At 39.7% G+C, this 19627-nt stretch overlaps 1 protein-coding gene across 8 annotated transcripts; it reads right to left on the bottom strand.

Annotated features, from left to right (window-relative positions):
• Window positions 1-53: 53 nt before the first annotated feature.
• LOC126385572 (NXPE family member 3-like) lies at window positions 54-19542 on the bottom strand. Of its 8 annotated transcripts, XM_050037355.1 has the most exons (10): window positions 17679-17714; window positions 17385-17503; window positions 11589-11637; window positions 10817-10855; window positions 10305-10455; window positions 8151-8594; window positions 7597-7889; window positions 6005-6075; window positions 4199-4402; window positions 54-4115 (listed from the first exon to the last, which is right to left on the bottom strand). In XM_050037355.1, exons 5-10 carry the CDS (start codon window positions 10416-10418, stop codon window positions 3562-3564), a joined length of 1680 nt encoding a protein of 559 aa, XP_049893312.1. In that variant the 5' UTR covers window positions 10419-10455; window positions 10817-10855; window positions 11589-11637; window positions 17385-17503; window positions 17679-17714; the 3' UTR covers window positions 54-3561. The 8 variants fall into 8 exon arrangements, with proteins under 8 accessions (XP_049893312.1, XP_049893309.1, XP_049893315.1 ...); XM_050037352.1 differs by lacking the exons at window positions 17385-17503; window positions 17679-17714 and adding an exon at window positions 19174-19542; XM_050037358.1 differs by lacking the exons at window positions 17385-17503; window positions 17679-17714 and adding an exon at window positions 19174-19542 and having other exon boundaries at window positions 10305-10452.
• Window positions 19543-19627: the final 85 nt, after the last annotated feature.

The following is a 19627-nucleotide window of genomic DNA, read 5'->3' as shown; positions in this document are numbered from 1 at the left end:
CCCTATTAACTGTTTCAGACCTCATTATCAATAATTCTCTTTGGTACAATAATCTTTAAGCATTATGGTTGTCACACAGCTTCAGTCACAGCAGGTAGAAGTCACCATTTATAGAGATTTCTTTAGAAAAATCCAATTTTGTGATCCAACTTCTGTCTACTGTTAAACTACAGTCACATTAAACTTGATTTACATGTGTGTAAATTGTGTCAGGTTTAAGGTAGTTGTTTTTACATGTATGTTTCCTTGAGGCCTTAAAAGTTTGACTCTTTGACTACATTAGAGGTGGGCAGATTGATACTATAGATGTGTTTTCATTTTGAGCCATACCAGGACCCCAGAGCTGGCCCACCTAAATTGAACGGGCCCTTTATATATGAACCACACCAGTGTTTTTACCCCTGTGACTTGTCAACATGTCCAGAAAAAGGTCTAATGAGGCAAGTCCAGGTAAAAGTAACTAGTGGCACTTAGTCTATGCTGTGTCCTGTTAATGGCTGATACCGCAGCAGAGCTTTGAGGTGAATAATCTGTCACCAGCAGGTGGTTTCAGGTGCACATTCTGTTTCTCATAGCAGCTGCTGCTGGCAGAATTATCACCACCTTATTCCTGAGGTTGCTACTGAAGAAATGATGGATGCAGCTTCCAGTGAGACAGCAGATGTTGCAGTAAGCTAGTTTAGTCTCATTAACTAGTCCTAATGGCTCCTCTTGGTGGCTAACCGCCAACTTCAGCTCTTTTCAAAAGTAATTTGACAATATACAGATATTAAAGACAGATATTTAACCTGTCCAAACACAAAAAATATTGTAACAGGGGAGTTCTACTCTATATGCCCTCATAAATCATAAGCAAAAAAAGTTTTTGATCAGTATATTCTGTTGTCATTTTTTTCTGTTCGTTCCAATGGATGAAAAATCTGAATGCACAGACCACCTAATAGTAAAAGTGGCAGGCCTTTTTTCAACAAAAAACATGTTTATTTTTCATGACTAGTTAACTTACATCACTGAAAAAAGTAGTGCTTTAAAACATATTGCATATATTTGTCATCATGTGTCACTATATCCTTAATTTCTGATGTATCTCTAGAAAATAGTATGTTGAAAACCTCCTGAGATGAAAAAAATAATACCAAATTATGTTGACTGATCGTGGAACGTGTTACTGTCTATGAAAGAGTCCTAAGAAATCATAAATGAGCTTTAGAAGGAGTAGATGTTTACTGTAAGCTAGTTAAATAATATGTTAACAGAGCAAGATCAAACGAAAACAACCAAAGATGTGAGATGGCTGTCAGAGATGGCAGAGGTGTGATTACGTTATCCCGTTTCAGGTGTAACAGGTGGTGTGTTCCACCTGTTTTATTTCCCAATTGCTCTAGGACAGAGGATTAGCATACTGTTAGCTAACCGTTAGCACTGGAAAACGCTGGTTTCTGCTCAGTGCTGGAAGTCACAGCCATAGGTTAAGGTATATTTGTAGCAAAAAATTGCACAACAGTAATTGCACTTTACAGAAAAAAACTTTGAACCACAGTGACTACATTGTTTTAACTGGCATCCACGTGAATGTCAGGACCCAAGATTTTCCAGCTGATTACAATGCAATTTTCCACATTGCATTGTAAGCAGTGTTGAGCAGGACGCATTACAGTAATATTACTTTTCTCTGTAATGAGTAGTGTAACAAATTACTAATAAAATTTCAGTAATAAAATCGCAGTTACCCCCCAAAACAAATGACTCGTTGCAACTTTATTTTTGTTATCACTCCACGACTGACTTGAAATTCAACGATCAATCATATCCCCAGATTCATTTTCATAATCATCATGCATGTATGTCATCGAGCAGCAAACTTGGATGACAGAAACACTTAACATTCAGGGGCTAGGAATATTTCCATTACTTTGATTTCCTTTCCGAAGACTCTTAACATTGCAAAACCCACAACATTAAAGCTGAAACACCAACATCAACAACCATAGCACAACAATGTGACGCTCATGGATATACACCCCATCAAAGGTGAGCTTTCCTCAGCCGTGGAGGATAGAACCATAACTGGATTTGAATCATGGACAGCTGCAGACTACAAAGAATTAATGGCAGTTGTGGTTGAATATGTGGCGGATGAAATGTTGCCTTTCTCCACAACTGACTCTCTGTCTTTCAGACTGATCTTTGGTAAAGTACCCATCAAAAGGCAACAATAGACCCCATGTAAAAAATTATTTGCAAGCTATCTAGCCTTAGCTGCACTTAGTGTAGACCAAAAGTTTCAGCAGAAAGGACACAATTAGCTTAGTAATATTTTGGGGGTGGAACGGAAAACTAATTTAACAAGTAGTGTAACAAATCACTGTTTGCAGGGAGTAGTAAGTAAAGTAATGATACATAAGTGTAATGAATAAGGAGTAATAAATTGCATATTTGCAGGAACAAGCCCAACATTGATTATAATGAGATTATGAATGTTGTTGTCTTTATCCGTCAGTGGTATCAATGTCGTAGCTGATCAGTGTATAGCCGTTTCCACCGAGCAGTACAGCACGGTTCAGTTCGGTACGCTTTTTTCCCCTCCTCTGTTAGGGTACCTAGCACACAGATCTGGTACTAAAAAGTGGCGCTGTGAACACTGCAGTCTGATTGGTCAATAGAGGACGGTCACTCTGCTCAGGGCTGAGTTCTGGCTGGCTTTGAAACTCATGTAACCACTGTTCATACTGTGGAGAGTTTTATTAGTAAACTGGAACTATAAAACGAAAGGATGTTTTGCTGCCTCTTACAGCAGCTGGAGTCTGAGAGAAAAATAAGTCGCTGGGCCGACTGCCTGCGACTTTTAAGGTGGAACATTGACTTGTTATGTTACTCAATGCATCAGCTGACGACGTGAATTCATCAGCACACCTTAAATTTCAATATGACAACTCTGACCACTACTTTAGTTGCAACTGTCTCTCTACACGTTTAGTAAAGAGTGGATCTTCAAGCGTTCAAAATTTTTTATTAATTGCGATCTGATTATGTGAACTGCATATATTCTAATGCTCAAAAAAAGGTGTCGCAAGCGTTGTTCCTGGGGGCTACAGCAACACTAAACCCTGAGCTTGCCTGAGAAGGAATAAATGCACAAACCTGCTTTTTTAAATATCCAATTAAGAGAGACTCTCACTGCAGCCAAATGAGGTGCAGACTGATAAAGGAGGAAATACAGTGAGTGACAACAACCCAGCCCACATTTAAGTTTGTGGTCGAAACACTAAGTGGACCTAGAGTCTACAGTAGGTACCATGTCTGAAGGGTTACTTTTGGATTCAGTCGTGGTTATTTGTAACACTCAACCCTGACATGGCTTGGAGCTGCTTTCCACCCAGTTCTGTTTCTTTTGTGCTCACTAAACATTCCCTGATTAAAAACAGATGACAAAAATTGTACTTACTCTACCCTGTGAGAGGACTGCTGAAGACAAAACGCAGCACTTAGTAGAAACACAGAAAACATGAAAAAGGTAGTATGTGCTTTAAAGGCCACTTCTGAACCCACACAAACACACATTTAGCTGGGCTTTTCAGGACATATGTAGGACAATAGAACATTAACCATATTCTTAATAATGGGAGGTGGTGGGTGGAGGTTGTGTGCCAGGTGGTGGGCTAGGACCATCTCCCAGGAGTCGATCAGCTGAACATTCAGTCCTTTGAACATAGCTCGGAGCACCCTGTTACACTGCCATGAGTGCCAGTCGCTGTTGGATAGCGACACAGAGGGTGTCAAAGCTTTGGGGTTCCCTATCCGGATGACAACCAGTGTGTCTGGAGCCCTGTCCAGCAGCCGCACCACCGCCCTGCGGATGCTCTGCAGCCTCCGGATGTAGATCTCAATGGGGAAAGTGCCGAAGTGAGCCCAGATGCCAAAAACTACCACAGTGTTGCTGCCTCCAATCAAGCCATCTAGTTCGTTGGCAATGTAATGAAGCTCGCTGGTTGAAACAGGGACAATACGGATAGGTGGGCCGTGGAAGCGGTACCTCACCAAGATGTTGTTTGCATAGTCCAAGGAGATGTAAGGTCCAGCTTTCTTCGGGCTGTGCATGTCAAACTCCTTTAGGTCTAAAAGTATTACAGAGGGAACAGATTAAGCTGCAGTCTGAACAAAACCAAACTGTTGTCAAAAATCCCAGTGGATCAGTTACCTGGTAGTGCTGCGTTAAGGTATTCAAACCACTGTCTGACGGTGGAGTCTCCGTACATGTGGACCATCTTGCCTTTCAGACACTGTTCGATGGTAGAGACGTTAAATTCACGAACTGTGGTGCCCTTTAGTGCTTGCCACACACCTTGGTAGTAATATCCAGAGGGTCCGGATGTCACACTGCTGCTCTTCACTTCGGGTTGACCTCGGAGGAAATTAAAGGATAAGAGTGAGGTTATTTTATGTTTTTCTTATTGCCAACAAATCCCATGAAAAGACCAAAACAAAAGGTATAAAGTGATTTTTATGAAACTCTTACGGACTATCCTTACTCCTGAGACACTAGATGCACTCCTATAGCAGGGCTTTATAGTGCTGCGTTTAATTGAATCTGTACTTAGGGCGTAGGCTCTACACAGACGTGTACTCTATGCCGTACCCTACGCCACACTCTTTGTTGTAGCCTGACGTGCACCTCCCCAGAAATCTAACCACACATGGCGGCAACGCAGACCTCCTGTTTATTTTTGTGAACTGAAACCATTTCCCTCAGTGGAAACAAAGCTTTTATTTACTTTATTTATCAGATAAGAAACAATAAATTGTTGAGACAATAAAACCCCCCAAAAAAGCATTTTAAATCTTGTGTGTGATTTATCCTGGCTTCATACGAGTCGAAGTCCGCCAGCCACTAGGTACATTTATGCAATGTAAATGCAAAAGGCTTATGCTAATGACGTTTGCATGTTGTATATGTGGGAAAACGTGTCCAGTATGAGACAAATGTTTTGTCAGTGAACCATGTGAGTCACAGTGGAGTCTAATTTTGTGCGTTTGTTTAATACTGATGCAATTTGTTGTGTGTTGTTGTGTGTTTTAGGTGTGTTTTGAATCAATTCAACTTTAAAACACTCCACACAGTGGCGGAGAAATCCCACCTCCGACCAGTGCTGTGGAGGTGTAACCGCAGAGCGACACAGACACAACCGCACAAGTAAAAATGCTTGAAAGGGCATCGAGCCAACCATAAATCAGCCTTAACAGCAGGTGCTCCTCTCATGAACGCTTCTCAAATTGGCCTACATACAACTCTCTACTGGAGAACACTATCAAGAGAAGTGTTATGATAGCTTTATTGGTAGTTAAATTAATGTCTTGTAGATGTGGGTGGGGTTTAGGCAGGGTCAGCACTGACGTCAAGCTTGGGGGTTGGTGGTATTGACTCATTAGCCACACCTAGAGGGAGAGCTAGAGAGGCCTTTGAGCTGAACGTGCATGCTACGAGGAAGGTGCTGCATGCAAGACAACTCTGAAGACAATAAGAGGCTGAGAAAGCGTTTGACACGCCATCACAAATTATTCATGTAAATACTCATTTAATCTGAACAAACACGAAAGAAGTGTGAGCTGGCGGACTGGTTCGACGGAACAGCGACGGGGCAGTGTCCAGTGGAGTCACCCGATCGGAGTGAGCTGGTCCTGAGGAGCAAAAGCAGCGGTCTGGCAGTGAGGTCGCACTCACCCAGATAAGTCCAGGTACATTTCTCACATCTAATGCAACGCGTAGGGAGAGGCACTAAGTTACAGGCTTGCTAGCCTTAGTTCAGGTTTCACAAGCCAGGTTTAGCATAGCAGCTTAACATAAGGTAGCGTGTTTTTTTCCACATTTTTTCCCGCCTGTTTCACTGTCAGTATTACACTAAGTTTTGAATTATTATCATTATTATTATTATTATTATTATTATCATTGTTGTTGTTGTTATTATTGTTACAGGCAGTGGTGGCAGTAGTAAAAATCGTGCTTTACCTTCTTTTTTTGGCAAGACAGTGATACCAGTAGGTCCTGAAGCACGAATGTAGACTTTCAGGTTGACACCACTGCAGAAAAGCACACAGTCTAATTAAATATATCTTACACACACTACAACATGAACGGCATAAATACAAGTACAGAGGACAAAACCCTGAAATCATTTTATAAAGTTAAAACTAGAAAAATCAAGTAGAAAAAAATGGGAAATAACTGCTTGTAAGTTAAACATTACACATAACGTTTCCTCTAAAACTCCATTTGAGTGAGTTAAAGCTGCACTAATTATTATTTTTCATACAAACAGTGGGTCTCATTCATGAAATGTAAGTTAATCTGTGAGTAGATTTGCACATAAAAAACCTTGGTACTAAAAACCTACTCCAGATTCATTAACGTCGCAGAAAACTCGGATTTGATCGTAGGCACTTGTGTATGTTCATGAATGCCAGTTAATCGTAAATTGACAGCATGCTCCAGCTTGTCAGCAGTTAGCATACATCCCCGCCCATGAACAGCTAATGACAATGATGGAGGTGATAATTACTATGGATAGGTGCGTCCTGTCGACATGCGGAAAAGGAGGAGACAAAGAAAGAGAGAGAGAGAGAAAAAAAACTTTTTAAAACATTCAGTTATTTTAGGCAAAGTGGGGTTGAAAAAAACATTTTATTTTCTTCTGTTATTAGTGATGTGACAGGGACAGGTGAATCAAAGGCTTGGAAGGAGGTAACGGGTGCTGTTAATTATCCGCAGAGGTCTCCTCCCCTCCAAAACAAATTAACCTGATGACTTAAACCGCTAAAAACACTGAATAAAGCAAATTCATGTTAAAAAAAATCTGTTTTTCTGACGCTGCTCATCGCATGGGGGCTGCTAACTAAGGAGGACGATGCGAAAACGCAAAGGGCCCTATCTAGAGCCAGTGTTTGGTTTGTCTGTTCTGAGCTACTGTAGAAACATGGAAGTACAACATGATGCACTCAGTGGATGAGGACCTGCTCCTTATGTAGATATAAACAGCTCATTCTAAGGAAAACGCAGTTCTTATTTTCAGGTTATCGTACACTAAAGAAAAAATACATAATATTCTGTTTATGACAGTATATCCCCCGACGCACTGGACCTTTAAGGTTTCTGAAAAGACCGCATCCAAAATAAAATTAAATTGCAATGAATTTACAAGCAAACATACATGAATCACATCAAATACTGTCCGGTGTTCTTCATGAATGTAAACTATATTTCAGACTAGTGAGTCAGGTTTGTTTTATTATTAAAAACCTCTGGATTTGGGGCGTCAGTGGCTTAGTGGTGGAGCAGGCGCCCCATGTACAAGGCTGTTGCCGCAGCGGCCCAGGTTCGACTCCGGCCTGTGGCCCTTTGCTGCATGTCACTCCCTCTCTCTCTCCCCCTTTCACGCTTGTCTGTCCTATCAAATAAAGGCTAAAAATGCCCCAAAAAATATCTTTAAAAAAAACCCCAAAAAAACCCTCTGGATTCAATCTTAAACCTTCCATCAATAAGAAACAAAAGTAGTTTACTAGAAGCCACACAAAATGCCAGTCCTGTCTCTCTGCCCCTCTCACCTTTTAAAGAGCTTAGTTTCATTGGCGTTGATGTTTAGTTTGTTTTCTCCCATGGCGTGGTTGATCCTGGCATCACAGCTCAGGCTCTTTGGTTTGAAACAGAACCAAGGCTCGCCTGTGCGCAGGTCAGTGTAGTTGCACAGCGGCTTTATTGGACGCAGACAGACGTTACACATGGCAGTTTCTAAGAGTAAGCCTGAGCGGAAGAGGCTCCTGAAGTAAAGGCTGTCAGGTCGTTCTCTGTTCAGCCTGTTCAGCACTGCGATAGCCTCACTGGGGTGAACCATTATCACCTAATTGGACAGAGAACTACAGTTTTCACGAGGCCCGATCAAGTTCAGTCATATCAGACAAATACAGACGTAATAATCTCAAAGATTTCCATTTAAGTAAATGTCTGTCTACTCCTACAGCTTTACATTACATTACATATTATCAATACAAACTGTATATGTGCTGTTAACAGGCGTATAAACGGTGACTAAAGGGTACGACCTAAGTGAACAATCACAGATTAAATACAGTACAACCACATTTAACATGATAATTTTTACCTGAACCTGTGCGTCTCCTTCCCAGAGTAAAGAGAACGCAGCAGTGTAGCTCCCATTGAGATGATCGACAACCTGCCCAACCACACCTGCCCCAAGCTTCTGATTGTGCAGCCGGGCGAGTAGGAAGTCCCCCCCAGACTTCCTGGGACGGCCCTGGAAGTCAGCCATTTTGATGGTAACCTCCAGCTGATCCCCCACATGCCACTCTCCTCCTCCCCTCTGTGGGACGATGGTGAAGTTACTGTGAGCTGGATCACTGGTTTTCTCCACAGAAAAGGGAGCTGACAAAAGTGGAGCGTCAGGCCAGGCAATGGTGTCTAGTAGAAAGCGGTTCTCCAAAGCGTCCTCGGGGAACAGTGGCCTGAAGGTGCAAAAGTTGTAATGCATGTCGGGCTCAGTGAAAACTCTTGGGATGATGATGGTGGGGTTCACTGTGTGGTGAAACTGGCAGAGGGTCGAGAGAAGGAGGGTGACAACAGAGTACATTTACATGTTCAACATATTCTAGTTTTTGCCCTTATTCCCAAAAAGACAATATCCTACTAAGCTGTTTGCATGGCAAATGAAAAATTAATATTCCACTAATATTTCCGATTACATCTAGCTGTGTATACTCCAATTAACGGGCCCTAACATGTCATTTATCTTGTCAAAATATGGATAAGTAGAACAGCTGAAGCCACTTTTCATTTTGCGTCTTTGCATCAAAATAGGATTTATCAGTTTCCTACTGCTGATGGACTTGTTCAACCATACGAACACATCCTCCCTCCCTCCATTCCTTCCTTCACCCACCTTCTTGAATGTGATGATGATGATGATGATGATGCAACATGTCCAAAAACCTGTTGATATCCAAGTCTTTCGTAATGTTTAAACAATCAGAAATGTGGGCTTTTCTGTTGGGCATGCATTTCTACACCAGCCTTGCAAACTGTTGACGAGTTGGTTTGTGTACGTTAGAGAGCTGACCATACATAGGTGAGAGGCCATGTGTCGCTAACTGCGGTTAAAACCCCCAAATTGAGATGCATATTCCAAATGCACTGTAATAATTAAGTTTAAGTTTATTTACTTTATTAATCCCCCTGAGGAGAAATTCAATGTTTTCACTCTTGCTTGTCAATTACACACAGGTCCGAAAGACACACACATGCACAAACAGGACCTATACATGCACAAAGTGGAGAGATGTCAGAGTGAGGGGGCTGCCCTTAGTGAGGCGCCCCGAGCGGTTGGGGGATTCAGTGCCTTGCTCAAGGGCACCTCGGCAGTGCCCAGGAGGTGAACTGGCCCCTCTCCAGCCACCAGTCCACGCTCCATATTTCGGTCCGGACGGTGACTCGAACAGGCGACCCTCCGGTTCCCAACCCAAGTCCCTATGGACTGAGCTACTGCCGCCGGCATATCCCACACCGGCATATCCCACATATGTACACTGGCATATCCCACATGTTTAAATTGGAAAATGCTCAATTTGGAAAAAGGCTTAATTCAGAATATCTAAACGCAATATCCTGTTTACATGACATGCATCAAATTCAGAATAGTCATGTTTGGAATAACAGCATTGGATTCGGCTGTGAAGTGCAGCCATATTAAAAGTTGGGGATGGTTAAACTTAAAGCAGCGAATTGCAGCCCATCAGTAAACACACTCTTGTGACAAGTCAATCTATGTTACAAAGAATTTCTACCCACCTGAAACACATGCACATGCCCTCTGATTGCAGAAAAATGTAATTATTGTGGCGAGCCACACTTTGCTGCTGCTTTGCATGTTTTCAGCGTTAAGGTACAAAATGACTCTTAGTCTTTTCATAAACTCCAGTGATGAGAGAATCCAAATACAAGCCATTAAATATCATCATCCCTGCAGTGCCCAGCTGTTTTGAGGCATCTCGCTTTTTAAAAACTATATATTTGTGATCCATTTGTAAAGCTGTACATCTTTAGTAAGAATAAATGCAGCTGTCAGCACGTCAAGGTGCAGGACTGAGACGGGAAATACCATTTAACTGCACTTACTTGCAGTGAAGAACGTTACTGTTGTTGAGCCACATTGAAACACATATATTAAAAAAAAAAACAACAATATTTAACATTACAAACAGTATCCAGCCTTCAAACGGTCCCACTAAAACCAAGTGCTCACCTTCAGAACTTCAATGTTGCGTTGCACAAAGATTAGGACACCCACAACCAGAAAGAAGAAAATGGCGACGTACTCTCTTCTCGTACAAGCTCTGGCCTTCGTAGTAGTCTTCATCTTCTGTTACAGTGTAGCACTGTGGTGACTTCTTCTGCTGGAGGATTAAAAGATAAAAACAAAAAACAAAAACAAAGGGGCAACTGACACTTTGTTAAACTAAAGAATATCACTTGATAAATCTGTGAAATCCTCTTGATACAAATGACATTAGACTTTCAGGTCATGAAACCATTATGACTGTTTAATCATCAACCAAAGCCATAAGGATGTCTGACTCTTCTACAGTTTAACAAGAAGAGTTCAATATTTGAAAAGCTTACATTAAGACACTGCAGTCTTTCCATCCTGACAGCACACTTTGCAAAATTACCCTTACAACAAGTTGCACAAATGTCTCTTATCATTTTCATTAAAGACGCAGAGTTGTAATATCCAGCACAGCTTTACCTACTTACATTTCAGAACTCCTGACCCCCTCTCCTGCTCCAGGATTCCTAAGATCAGAGAACCAAATGTTGTTAAAAGTACCGCGGTCCAGGCCTAAAACAAAGGGCAAGCATGCTTTTACTATTTAAGCCCCAAAGTTATGGAATAAAGTCCCCCTTAACATCAAATCAGCTGAGTCAGTTCCTCAGTTTAAAAAGCTGTTAAAAACCCACTTGTACAGAATGGCATTTTTATAACATTGAAAGATTTTGTATGTGTGTGTGAATGTGAAGCCTTTATGTGTGTATGGACATATATGTATAAGTATATATATTATGTTTTTTGTAACTATAGTTGAGAGAAGTGCTACAGAAATAAAGTTCATTATTTATCATTATTATTCAGAGGGGCAGGAGTAGAGAAGAGAAAAAGTTTGAGGACAGAAAACTCCAGCAACACTCCCAGTATGCAAAACACCACATTTAAGCTTGTGGCCTTCAACAGGGTCACTGTAAAATACACAAGAAATCTAGAAATATAAAAGATAACCAAGATTCTGTAACTGTATCGCCTATTTATCGCTTAAAATGTCTTCATAAACAAATTTTAGCGCACTGTTTGGCTGAAAATATGAGAATCTGTGAAGAAGCGGGCACCATACCATTTACTGTATTGTAAACAGGCTGGAGAAAGAGTTAAAACAATAAAACTAAGCGATTCTGATAAAATACGAACCAAGACATTGTTACTGCGTTGTCTAATCCTCTCCTAAAATGTTTTCAGCGGCATATTTTCGCTTACCGTTTGTCATTCGAGACTACTTGTCACCAGCCAGCCGCCATTTTGTTTCCTGCGGAAAACCGGAAAACAGGCAAGTTTGCGTTATGGCACTCTTCTCTTTTTTGAGTTAATGACGGTTGGCAAACTACCTTTGAGGCGCATTACCGCCACCTACCGGACCTGAGTGTGGGGTAGTAGATTGGCAGGAAACAAAACAAACAAAAAATGACTAAATTCTCTCTGTTAATCCTGTTGCTCTTAAAGAATTAAATAGAAGCTTATGTTTATCCCTTGATCTCTTTCCAAGTAGATTTTATTAGTACATGTTTGACTCTTTCCAGGGTGTTACAGTGTGTACACAGCCCAGTAGGATACTTGCCTATTCTATGGAGAGTGTCATTTAATCCAGTGTGTCCTATCCTCAGACAGGTTGGGCTCCCACTCTGTAATGTACCAGCACCTGCATGTTTTTGAATCCTGTAAAATGTCTTCCTGTGTCACTGAAATCTCAATATTCCTGCCAGGTTTTGTAAATGCAGTCTTTAATGATAATTTTGACCTCTGATTTGCTTAGTGGTACTTGCAGGTCAATTCATTGTTAATGATTGTTTAGCCAATATGTCTGTTTGCATTATGTCACCCACCAACTGGAGCGTTGATTATGCGTCTCTCATTAACCCTTTTAAACCTGGAGCGACATCACTTTTCTTGTGCTGCATTCAGGTGCCTTTCGCAAGTATGAGAGCCTTTGAACCCTGAGCAAATTGGTGGGATTTCTTTCAGAAACATGGGGGGGAAAGGCAATGAGCAACTTGTAAAGAAAAAAAAGGGTCCAACAAATTCCAAAAGAATAATAGATTAAGAATTTGTTTTATTTATTTTTTTTAACTAGGGTGGAAAAAAGGCAATTAACAACTTGGAAAGTAATGTCCCACAAATTAAAAAACAAAACAAAAAAGATTTTTAAAAAATAGGGGGAAAAAGAAAGAAGCTACGGAAAAAAACTATGTTTATAACTTATTACATAAACTTATTGAAATTATTCTACAGAATTATCAATCAATCAATTTTATTTATAAAACCCAATATCACAAATGACACTTTGCCTCAGAGGGCTTTACAGCATACGACATCCCTCTGTCCATAGGAACCTCTCAGCAGATAAAGAAAAACTCCCCCAAAAAAACTTTAATGGGGAAAAAATGGTAGGACAGACATGCAGCAGATAACGTACAGAACTGATCAACATAATAAATTAACAGTAATCCATATGACAAAATGATACAGAAAGAGAGACACAGAGAGAGAAGCAGGACAGGTAATTGTGGTACAATATGTTGTAGGTATATATTAATATATGATAGTATACATATGTGACAATAATCATGTGTGTATAATAACAGTAGAAGTATGACTAATGATAACAGCAGCAGCAGGAGGCATCAGGCAGGACCACGGCAGCAGCACAACCACGCCACACAATCCAGGCACCGCTGTGATACGAGTTAACCTGCCAGACAGTGGAGCACAAAGGCTCCGGAGAAGAAGCCGATTTAGTGACATGCAGTAGAGCCGAGTTGGTGACATGCAGTAACAGGACGTGAGTGTTAACAAAGGAGAGAGAGAGAAGGTGCTCGGTGCATGATAGGAGGTCCCCCGGCAGACTAGACCTAAGTCAGCCTAACTAGGGGCTGGTACAAGGCAAGCCTGAGCCTGCCCTAACTATAAGCTTTATCAAAGAGGAAAGTCTTAAGTCTAGTCATAAATGTGGAGACGGTGTCTGCCTCCCGGACCGCAGGAGAAATGTGATCTCGCCTCTTAGTTCCTGTTAGTACACGTGCTGCATTCTGAATTAGCTGGAGTTTTTAAAGACTTATTACTGATCATAGGGAGTTACAGTAATCCAGCCTAGAGGTTACAAAAGCGTGGACCAATTTTTCTGCATCTTTTCGGGTCAGGATAGGCCTAATTTTCGCAATATTACGCAGATGAAAAAACACAGTCTGTGAGGATTGTTCTAAATGAGAATTAAAAGACAAATCTTGGTCAAATGTTACTCCGAGGTTTCTTACGGTAGTGCTAGAGGTCAGAGCAATGCCATCTAGAGAAACTATATCCTCAGTTTCTGAGGTGCTTGGAGCCGAGAACAATAATTATAATAATTAGAATTTTAAGCATTTTTTTTTAGGTCATTTCCTTGTTTGTTTTTAACTTTCTTTCTTTCTTTCATTCTTTTCTTTACTAATTTTCTTGTTTTGAATTTTCTCTTTTATTAATTTCTTGCAAACTTTGGGGGTCATTTCCTCTTTTGTAGCCTACTTCCCATGTTTGTGAAATAAATAAAACCAGTTTGCTCAGGTTTCAAAGGGTTAATATGGAGAGTATTGGTTACTCAGGCAGAGGGAATCTCCCGATTGACATGTGTAGCTTTGTCTGTTGTATCTGGATAACAAAGTTCTTAATGACATTTACAAAATGCTCTTCAATTTCATATGAAAAAGTATTGTCACTTAAAGAAATCTGTTCTCATTAATGCTGATAAAAGCGGTGGGAAAAATTCCTGGATTCTCATACTCTAAATAATACATTTAAGATAAATTGGCTGAAACAAAAATCCTACCTCCATTTGGGACATTATACTCTCCATATACTATCAAAGCTTGATGGTTTAAATTTCTTTCTTGATTTATGACTACATTATTGATAGAATCTCTGTTAAAATGCCTGCTTTTCATCACCAGGCCTTCTTGTCACAGACTCTTATCTACAAACACAACTTTTCACCTCATGATTTTTATATATGGAAACTATATTTGTCAATTTTATTTATCATTTAAAGTTTCTGCTGAGTATTTGTGAATGTTATCTCTGAGTTATTTTTATTTACTGTTATTTCTAATGGTTCCTGTGGAAATTATCTTGCTGCACATCGCCTCTGTTGTACCTCCTGGGTTTCCGTAGCTCCTCCTGTCTGTCCTTCACAGTGCTGTTTTGCATTGCTGGTGTTAAGTGGCATTGAAAAATGACAAAACCAGGAGTAAACTTAATCAGTGTCTTCAAAGGGACCTACCCTTAAAGGGCAGAAGGCTACTCTCTATAGCAGATATGCTATCTCCTTAGATGATGATTTAAAAAAATAGTTAAGAAACTGACCAATTGCTCTAAAACTTTATTTGGAAGAAAAAAACTCATTATATAAAAAACTGAACACATTCAAGATCAGTTTTATTATCAGATTAGACACCATTTAACATCTGATTTCTGGTGTAAAATGTTGTTATTCTGGATGTTTACGAGCAGAGATGCAGTAATAGGTGTCCAGATGGTAATTAATGTGCCATATTGTCTTCTACAGGTGTGTTTTAGTTTGTTTATTGTAATAATTGCTGTCTCTGTTAAGTTTCCACACCACAAGCACTTTTATACTCTGCCCACCAGGTGTCAGTGTTTTTTCATTTTGAATGTAGTTTTTCTTGGTTTTAAGGAAATTTATTGTTCAAAAAGTTGTTCAGCTGAATTTTAGTAGCTCCTTGATAATAATGTGTATATAATGTGATGTCACACTGTTGTATTTGGACAATGTTGTTGGACAGTGCTGTTTTGCTTTGCTGGGGGAGCAGAGGCGCAGAAATAGGTGTCCAGAAGGCAATTAATGTGCCATATTGTCTTCTGCAGGAGTGAATAAAAGCCAGAAAATGATATCTTCGAGTCGTCATCTGTCCATGCCTCATCCACACATGATAAAAAGCCTATTTTATATAAACACAAATCCCTCTTTAAACTATACTGGTTTCACAATAATGTTGTGCATGTTGCTCAGTTACTGAATAAGAACGATCTTCTTTATTCTTATGATGTTTTTGTCAGAATATAATATACATGTATCACCAGGGGGTAATGAAAAAGTCTTTGGTACAGTACTCTCTGTAGTCTGTGTGCTGTTTAAATCTCAACCAAATTTCCCACACTTATCCTTGTTACCTCCATCGGACATATCAGTGGTCAGAACTAGTTTTTCCAGTAATTCTAGTAATAACAAAAGATTAACAAGACCTCTGTTTCAAAGGGATACTATTACTTTTCCGTATGTGATCTCATACTGGAATGAAGTTATTCCATTCCAACTGTGCAATATTTTTTTAGATTAATCTGACGTACGATGCACATAACTGTACATATGTCTCATGTTTAATTATATTGTTGTTTTATTCTAATGATGTATATTGTAGTTACATTTTCACACTTACAGCCTCAGCACAGTGATAATTATTTTTGATATTTTAATTTCTATATCTTAAGCACTAGTGTTAAACACAGTAGCATAATGCACAATTTATTTTTATTTTAATGCACATTTCATTTCTGTTTCATTGCTTTATATTTACACACTTTTATTTCCTACTCTTATTCTTACTTCTTATAATTCTCTATTCTTTACATCTGAGCAACCGTAACAAATCACAATTTCCCCTCAGAGATCAATGAAGTATTTCTAATTCTGATTTGCAGATGAGATGGACCGGAAGACAGTCTGGCTTTTACACAACGATACCTAATCACCAGTACAGTTAAAGAAATTCGTTTTAAACTAATTCATAAACTCTATCCTGCTAATGACTGTGTTAAAAAAGATTTAAGCAAGACATTGATGTGAATTGTAGTTTCTGCTTTGAATGTACCAAAACTGTTGTGCATTTATTTTGGTATCACCCCTCTGTGAAGCACTTCTGGCTTAACACATGATTTCATCTCTAAAAATATGAATGAAGGTTTTGTCTTGTTATGGAGGAATGTGTTGTTTGGTCTCCTGGAAAGTAACACACATAAGAAAAGCCTCAACAAACATGCGTGATAAAATCTTATCATTATATATGTAAATTCACAGGTTGAAAACCATGCTTTTCACAATAAATTCAAGCACTACATTCTTTCAATTCAACACGCTCAAAAACAAAAAGCTATCGAAGCTGTAACTGCTTGAAAGATGTTGAATATATGTATATAGATCCCCCCCTAACTTTGTCTGTTAGCAGATGATACTACAATTTTTCTGAAAAGTTTAATTCAGGTTCCAAAAGCAGTGGCTTGTATAATATTTTGGGTTTAAAGATGAATTTGAATAAATGTTTAATTGCTAGATGGCCCGGTGATGCAGTGGTTAGCATTGTAACCTCACAGCAAGAGGGTTCCTGGTTCAAACCTATGGTGGTGGAGCCCCTTTGTGTGGAGCTTGCATGTCCCCCCTGTCAGCGTGGGTTTTCTGCGGGCACTCCAGCTTCCTCCCACAATCCAAAATTGGGTGTGACTGTGAGCGTGAATGGTTGTCTGCCTCTATGTGTCAGCCCTGTGATAATCTGGCAACATGTCCTGGGTGTGCCCCAACCCTTGCCCAAATCCGCAGAGATTTGTCATAGGAGGGGCCATTGAAAATCTTGAAAATCAAAACCGATGACTGAATTTGAAAAATTCTGTTATAACAGAAGCTTAAAAGTTTATCAGAGACAATTCATCCTTTCCTTTAAAACATTTTTACAACTTAATATTCATTTCAGATGACACAATACTGACTGGAAATGAGCCTTTAAAGTTTAGAGACACAACACTTAAGTCTACAAGTAATTTCAGCACAGCTTTATTCAGCTGTGCCTCTTTGTGGTAACAGCATTTTTGTCTTTGTACAAAATGAAAAACATAAAAGGTGATAATACACATACTCACGGAAAACACACGTCTTTATAGTAACCTATTTAGGCTACATGTCTTTTCTGCTTTTGGCTATTTGTTAGGATATTGTCTTTTCAGAAAAGCTTTATTCACCTGTTGTTGTGTCTTTTCGCAAACCCTCCTGTTTCCTGCGTCTCTCCTGCTTTAATTTTTCCCGTACAGAAATAGATATGAAGATGTCGAACTTGGACTTTCTCTTTATCCTCTGAAAACTGACACAGCACTGCAGTGATTAAAAAGCTAACTCTACAACAGTCCGTTACTTTAGCTAATCTGATGAAAGCGAAAGTAAGCTGAGTAATACCACATCCATACAGCAACGCCCTAAAAACGAACAGTTCACTTAATACACACATTTAAACAAAAATAAATGAAAAACCAACTCACCAGTTTACACTAGGCTACTCTCCAGGGGTTTCTCTTCCTCCAGTTGTTGTTGTGTAGGCAAACTAACGGTGCAGTACCTGTCAGTGACGCATTGTTTGATGCTGCGTTCACTGATAATCGGAAAAGGCAGGTGCATTCGCTAACGCGTGGACACCAGAGTTTCAATTGTTGAACCAACTACTTATCACACCTGATGGGGGGACAATGTTATTCCAGACCCTCCCGCAATACGATTTCAATTTTGACACAGTTTTTAGCAGACAAAACTGAAATTAAAGTCATGGTTGATGGGAGATATTTCTGTATTTGGCAGGGTTCTGGTATCAAAAACAGGCGGAATCTCTCCATCAGTCTGTGTCATTGTCTCTCAATGTCCCAACACATGTTACCAAGAAGTTGGATAAAATTCTGTATGATTATATTTGAAAGAAATAGCCCATTAGTAGTTGTGTCTTCTTTTGAGAAGACATGCCATGGCATCATTTTATTTGATATTTATTTTATTTATTTTATCTGCTAAGTATGTCTTTAATGTTACCACCTCTCTCTGGCAGAGACTTTTTCAGTGCCCTGGAATCTAAATGATGAGATATCATGTTTGAAGTCATTTAAATGTATTGCTCCAGCAGTAGCAGTTTTGGTAAATGATGCGATATATAGCATGTCATAATGGATTTGGGGATCTCAAAAAACAGTTTATGGTATTCAATGCTGAACATTTGAATGATTTATGATAGCTTCAAGGCCGATGTGTTCGTTCATAAGATCAACATTTTTTGTAGCCTAATAATCTTGTGCTCTTATGCTACCTTTCGTTTGTAGGTTAGCCTATGTCACACATGGTGCACAGGCTGTTGTTTTTTTCTGAGAAATACACCAACGGCTGATTAATTCCACCACACCTGTGGGCGAAGTGGGCGAAGTAGTTTCCATTTAAGCTGTGTTGGAAAATAATGGTGTTGAACACGGGAACGTTAGTGTAAATAATGAACTGTGAGGCTGAAACAGCAGTGTGCAGGACTGTTCAAAGACTCAAATAATATGATGTGCTGAAATGTTTAGGAAAAGGTCTAGTGAGGCAAGTTATGGTAAAGCCTGCATCCTTTAGCCGTCAGTAACCAATGGCTTCAGTAGTACATGTTGTGGCCTGTTAATAGCTGCGATGCTTACCCCAGAGATTAAGACGAACATCCTGTTGTCGATAACAACCACTAATGGCAGAGCTCGAAAGCAACTGCTGCGGAACTGACAGTGACTATGTTTACATGCATTACAGTTTTTGCCCTTATTCTGAAAAAGACAACATTCCTACTAGGCTGTTTATGTGGATAATAAAAATGACAATTCCACTATAATACTCCTGTTTACATGTAGCTGTGCATACCCCAATTAACACGCCCTAACATGTTGTTTTTCATGTCAAAATATGGAAAAGTCAAGCCACTTATCATTTTGCCTCTTTGCATCAAAATAGGATTTTTTTAAAGTTTCCTACCGTTGGTGGATTTGTTGGACCGTGCGAGCTCAGCCTCTCTCTTCCATCAATTCAACCTCCTTCTTGAAAAGGTAGCTTAATTGCTGGGATCCAAGTCTTTCACAGTGTTTAAAAGTAGGTCTACTTCTTCCTTTGTGCCTGCATTTCTATACCAGCTTGGCAAACTGTTGTTAAGGTGGTGTGTGTAGGCTACAGTCTCTCCATGACAACAAATGGAGCTGACTGTAAACAGATAATTCAATTCAATTTAATTTCATTAATAAAGCCCGTATTATAAATGACAATTTGCCTTAGAGGGCTTTACAGCATACGACATCCCTCTGTCCTTAGACACTCACAGCGGATATGGAAAAACTATCCCAAAGAAGAACCTTTACAGGACCAAAAAAAAAAAACGGTGGAAACTTCAGGAAGAGAAAACTGAGGAGAGATCCCTCCTCCCTCCCTCCCTCCT

Source organism: Epinephelus moara, chromosome 24 (assembly GCF_006386435.1).
Source record: "Epinephelus moara isolate mb chromosome 24, YSFRI_EMoa_1.0, whole genome shotgun sequence".
NCBI lineage: Eukaryota > Metazoa > Chordata > Actinopteri > Perciformes > Serranidae > Epinephelus > Epinephelus moara.
Note: the sequence above shows the minus strand (reverse complement) of the source record. Positions and strands in the feature narration are given on the sequence as shown.

Coding starts and splice junctions, on each gene's coding strand:
- LOC126385572 (XM_050037352.1), bottom strand. CDS start 10,418: ATGAAGACTACTACGAAGGCCAGAGCTTGTACGAGAAGAGAGTACGTC. Junction 6,076..7,596: donor GAAACTAAGCTCTTTAAAAG/GTGAGAGGGGCA, acceptor GCTTTTCTGCAG/TGGTGTCAACCTGAAAGTCT. Junction 4,403..6,004: donor TGTCTTGCCAAAAAAAGAAG/GTAAAGCACGAT, acceptor ATTTCCTCCGAG/GTCAACCCGAAGTGAAGAGC.